The 5,201-nt window shown below is 42.1% G+C and overlaps 2 protein-coding genes across 2 annotated transcripts in view; both read right to left on the reverse strand.

Moving 5' to 3' along the window:
* Positions 1-1,300: 1,300 nt before the first annotated feature.
* Pmar_PMAR024151 (HIRA-interacting protein, putative) lies at positions 1,301-3,899 on the reverse strand (the record flags this gene model as incomplete). The annotated part of the gene is made up of 9 exons (XM_002777265.1): positions 1,301-1,395; positions 1,558-1,692; positions 1,898-2,032; positions 2,077-2,173; positions 2,703-2,778; positions 3,220-3,343; positions 3,387-3,481; positions 3,665-3,762; positions 3,838-3,899. The coding sequence occupies 9 exons, from the start codon at positions 3,897-3,899 to the stop codon at positions 1,318-1,320; spliced, it is 900 nt and encodes a 299-aa protein (XP_002777311.1). The 3' UTR covers positions 1,301-1,317.
* Positions 3,900-3,994: 95 nt separating this feature from the next.
* The window catches only part of Pmar_PMAR024152 (hypothetical protein), a gene marked incomplete at both ends in the record, with an annotated part of 1,841 nt that continues 634 nt past the window's right edge, over positions 3,995-5,201 (reverse strand). The window contains 4 exons of the mRNA XM_002777266.1: positions 3,995-4,074; positions 4,531-4,867; positions 4,913-5,013; positions 5,057-5,116. Coding sequence (XP_002777312.1) covers positions 3,995-4,074; positions 4,531-4,867; positions 4,913-5,013; positions 5,057-5,116 — 578 coding nt within the window. The remainder of the gene's footprint in view (positions 4,075-4,530; positions 4,868-4,912; positions 5,014-5,056; positions 5,117-5,201) is intronic.

The following is a 5,201-nucleotide window of genomic DNA, read 5'->3' on the forward strand; positions in this document are numbered from 1 at the left end:
AACGCGATATTCGCGGTGATATGCAGTAGTCGTGAAATATGTTTTACATATCACTAGGGTGGTGAAACTTCATTATATGAACTCGGGTGTAAATGTACAGAAACCAATGATTATTGTGTAATACATTTTGAAGATGCATGCGGTTGACACTCTAGAAAAATCTCACGAGTGCGTTAACGGTAAAGATTCTTCTTCTGCAGGTGGTCGAAAAGTATGTACTATGACTCCCGAAGCCTCCTCTTCGCATGCGTATCTTTCGCACTATGAAGATTATGGTGTTGCTCCTAGACTTGAGGAATTGCCGCGAACTGCGCGAGATGATGATGAGTATTATGAAGCCGCGAGAAGAGCTGCTGAAGCACGTCGGGTGGCGGCGTCGATTGCGGCTGAGCAACTCGCGAGTATCGCCCGTGGAAAGGCTCAGCTTTCACGGGATTATCGTCGACCACAAGGGCATAATCGTTCGTCAGAAATTCCGAAGATCGATGAGCATAAAACAGGGGAAAATATTTCGTCACTTTGAGAGTTTTGCATTTTTCTGTCTGCCTTTTTTTGAAGGATATCATTTTGTAGTTGATGCATCAACTCTATTATTACTGTGCTATGGAAATTGCGCACAGCGAAGAATTTGGTAAATCTCAAGAAAGATTCTTCGGCGCTACTACTACCACCACCTTTGGTCGTACTTGTACTTGTTGTATTCTATTGATAAATAATCATCAGCTATCGTACCGCGCTATAATGCGCAGATTTTTTGCGCCGATGAGGGCGAGGAGGCTCTCATAGAGTGGAAGCTACTTGTTATCGAAACTTACAGAATTTACGGTTGGTTAGTGCCTCATGATTCTGTCATTGTTGTCGAGTGATGAAGTTCCCATTATCGCATATGTTTGTTTGTACTGTTCAAGTATCAAAATCCCACTGAAAAAGTGGTTGTTACTTATACTAGTATTTGTCTCTATTTTTCTGAACTCGTAAACTATGTGCAGTACTGTGATTCGAAATACTGTGAAATTGTGTGTTTCGCTTTGAAGTAGTATTTTGTTTGGAAAGTAGGCTTAGTCGTAGTCAGTGTTATTATGTAAGTCAGCTCTCCTCAGAATTTCATCGCAAATGTACAATGTATAGATAACAATAAGGACGTCACAAAATTTCCTCGAAATTCTCATATTACCATCAACACACGTGTGCATATTCTACCATATTGTTCGACTCCACTGTAGCTGTTGGCATTAAATCCGTTTTGAGCTGGCGTGAATCGGAAAACGCAATTCCACTATAAAAATCAGAAACACTACCCAGACAAAAACCAACAATCTAAGACTTGGTCTCGAGAATTGTGATGCATGAGGGACATATGACCAAGGCGGCTTTCCCACAGGATTTTGGGCCGTTCTGAAAATCATGGAGTTTCACGCGTAAAACACAAGCGCAGTGAATAACGCGTAAAACGGAGTGATTTGTCCGGCGTAATTCGCCACGTGTTTTCAATTCACGTCTTATCGCGTTTTTCACTTCACGTAAAGCGAGTGAAACTCTATTATTGTGAATGCTCACCACAAGAAGGTCATCTACATGCTCGACGTTTCGATGAGTTCCGCATTCTTCACAGTTGATCACAACTTGAGTGTCTGGACTGGCAGCCTGCTCTTTGGACAACTGCACTGTTGAACAGAAATGTATTCGTGATATCTGATGATAATCAACGCACATTGTAAACGGAAAATATGCATATAGTGCAAGATGGAAGAATTCTGACAAAACTTTGGAAAATTCTCGATGATTTTTGTACACTTCTAACCGAATTTTATATAAAATTCTATATCCAGTGAGGGAGCTCCTGAGCTACTACTACTACTACTACTACTACTACTACTACTACTACTACTACTCTTACCATCCGTTCATTGATAGTGGCTCCCGCGAATGTGCTGAACAACGGTGTCACCGCTGCTAACTCCTCCTTCTCCTCCTCGGTCATTCTAGTGCCCACATGCTTATGATAAATATACGGCGATTCGACTTGGCCTTCCTGTGAGGACAAGCAAGCTTGTAAATTTCTGATATTAACATCACCTCTTTATCCGCTTGCTCCACAGAAGATACTTCTTCCACGTAAAATTTCAACGTCCTTTCAATGGAGTCTTTAAGCGTCTTAACGGACTGTGGGCACCTGCATGTTGTTGACCAAGGCAGTTTGGGCTCCCTCAACTAAGCTCGTTCAATCTTGTATAAGACAACCAACGATAATTTTCTAAAACCTCCTCAGAATTTCTATAATTCTGAGAAATATATGCTCACTTTCCTCAGCTGAACTCGAGAATTTTCTATACTTATAAACTGGAGAAAATCCGCGAATTCAATTGTCCAAATTGAATAATGTATTCATACGAAATATAAAACTAAAATTATACTATATTGTGCATTATATGAATTCTGACAGAAATACACAAAAACTAACAAGAAGTTCCTCAGAATCTTCATATTGTCATCAACACATGTAGTTGACCATGTGCATATATTCCCCACAGCGAATATGATATGCGAATGTGATTGATCATAGTGAACAACTTGTCGCTATCATGGTCTCGAAAAGGTACATATTCATAGCAATGTTTACATTGCTTAAGCGATATAGCCATAACATATCGATTCTCATTAACCTCAGGGAAATCGCGCATTTGCCAAATTTACCTACTTACCCTTCACAAGAACCGTGTAACGCCAGAGTCACCCTACCGGTCTGCGAGTCAAAGCTGATGAATTCACAGTCGCCTCCTGAATAACGGTCAACAACAAGTCAACCTCCCAAGAGAGCATAAAGTGCCAATAGGGCGGACAAATGACTGATGTCATTTTTAATAAATAAAATCAATTTAATTTTCAATTCCCCCATAAACGCACCTGATATTTATATGTTCAGAATAGAATTAGTTAATTCTTATGTACATATTTTTATTCGCTCTAAAGCAGTGTGGGAATATATGTTTGGTTTCCTCAACTGAGCTCGTAAATTTCTTCACTATATTGTGCAATATTCACACGATTTTGGGCAGAAGGGTAAAAAAAACAACAAAATTCCCTCAAAATTTCGATATCCCTAGCAATACATGTAGCTGATCATATGCATATATTCCCACACTGCTCTGAAGTAATCTAAGCCCTATTTGCTAGTCCCGACTCGGGCCTCGCTTCGCACAGGATTTGATGTGTTCTTACCGTCTTGGGCGATCACAGGCCTTACTCTCGTATCCAACAGTGACTGTATTCTCTCCTCAACCTCATTACTACTACTCGAGGGCGCTCTCTCTGTCACCGTACTGTCCCCACTGAGGTAATTTTCCTACAGGAAGACAATATGCGAGTGACCAACACTAACGACTCACTGGCTCCACAGCTGCCTTGTCCAGTATAGATTTGAATGCGGCAAGTTGTTCTTCAGCAAAAGCAAATTCCCTTCCGCTCGGGCGTGACGCAATAACTGACCAACAAATGCCATTCGGAGCGTTTTAACATGAGATAAAACGCACGCTAGAAACGATTGCAGCTCACCAGATTAAAAAATCTCAAGAACAGAACGATACCTATACTTACGATAAAATCGTCACTACCTACTTTACAAGATATTCCTTATATACGTGTAGAGCTACAGACTTCCTCTTACTTGATAAAAAACCGTCTCCCACTGTGACTTTATCCACGCCTTTCACTTCAAGCAACTCCTTAGCGACTCGCGGACAAAAGCTACTCTCAGTCGTGTAACTGCAAATCGACTTGAATTCAATCCAATATTACAGAGCTAAATTTAACATTATGCAACTTGCTGAGCTCACCTACGTTGCCGATCGTCTTGCACCACTTGAAAACTCCATGAATTTAAACGCCGCAGACGTGAACATCACCGCTGATGGGTTTGGGGTTCTCTCGAGAATTACTTCGGGTGGCACTCGTTTACATAGGAGGCGCAAAGATGTACGCATATGAAGTTACGAATTCAAATCAGCTGCTCTTCGGTCAATTCCTGACCCCTGCACGTTCTCGCATATATAACACCGCCTAAATGATCAGATGCTCCTAAAAGAACAAAAAACCGCATATACGACTACCTCCTTACAAAACCCAGAAGACATTGTCTAATACGCAACACAGTGGTAACCCGAGACGTTTCTCAGTAACATGCGACTTATATGCGGAGGAGACAACTGACACAACGTCACACAACTTCTGTCTCCGTTACTTCTAAACATATATCAACAACGAGGCATGAATATGATATATACTTGATGCGCTAGGAGCCTCTTCTGGGCTCGACGATCAGCGGCTGACGATCCAAGCGAAATGAATATTCAAAATATGTAACGGCGATTGAGGAAAGAATAATTAATTACAGTTAATTCGATGCACGAAGAGATCTCCTTTTGCACGGAAGAAGATCGTCATAAGAGGATCGATGACATATCGATCGGCCACACTCATCAACACCAGCAGTGCTCTTACAATAGGTACCGAAATAATCAAAACAAAACTTACCAGGATTGTCCAGACCGGTACACCCATGATCTTGATACTGTTCATACAGCGTCTTGCCACCACCAGAAGTTGCAGTCTTAGGAGTCTTACGGGCAGGTGTAGGGGTCGTAGTAGCAGCAGCGGGAGGAGGTGGAGGTGGCGGAGTAGTAGTGGGGGATGCATCAGCAGAAACGGTCGCTTCCGTGGTAGCAGGTGGGTCGGTTTCAACACTATTAGTATTCTCGACGAGCACATCGGCACACGCGCCAAAATAGAAAGGACCGAATTCCCACATCCAACTGATAGTATACTTGCCCGCAGCGTAGCTCTCTGGAATGGTTATCTCACCAGAAGTATCCTGAGTAAAAACAACTGCATAAAACGTCATCGGGAGTGAACTCACGAAATTGTCATGATAGTAGGGCATGCAGGTCTCCACGACTTCAAAGTCAGCCCAATCAGGATCGGCCTTGTACGGAGTGATGCGAATCGACACACAGCTACCTACAAAAAAAATAAACAAGATCTTTGCTATTGAGAATCTCACCCTCGGACTCGCCGTTATGTGCATGGCCATTATTACGCCACTCAATACGCAACTTTTTACCTAAAGAAAGTAGCAAGTCCAATAGGAGGGATGACTTCTCGCCTTACCAGCGTTAACGACTGCCAAATCATTGATGTTGGGAGCA

This window comes from Perkinsus marinus (assembly GCF_000006405.1).
Source record: "Perkinsus marinus ATCC 50983 genomic scaffold scf_1104296952136, whole genome shotgun sequence".
Lineage (NCBI taxonomy): Eukaryota > Perkinsozoa > Perkinsida > Perkinsidae > Perkinsus > Perkinsus marinus.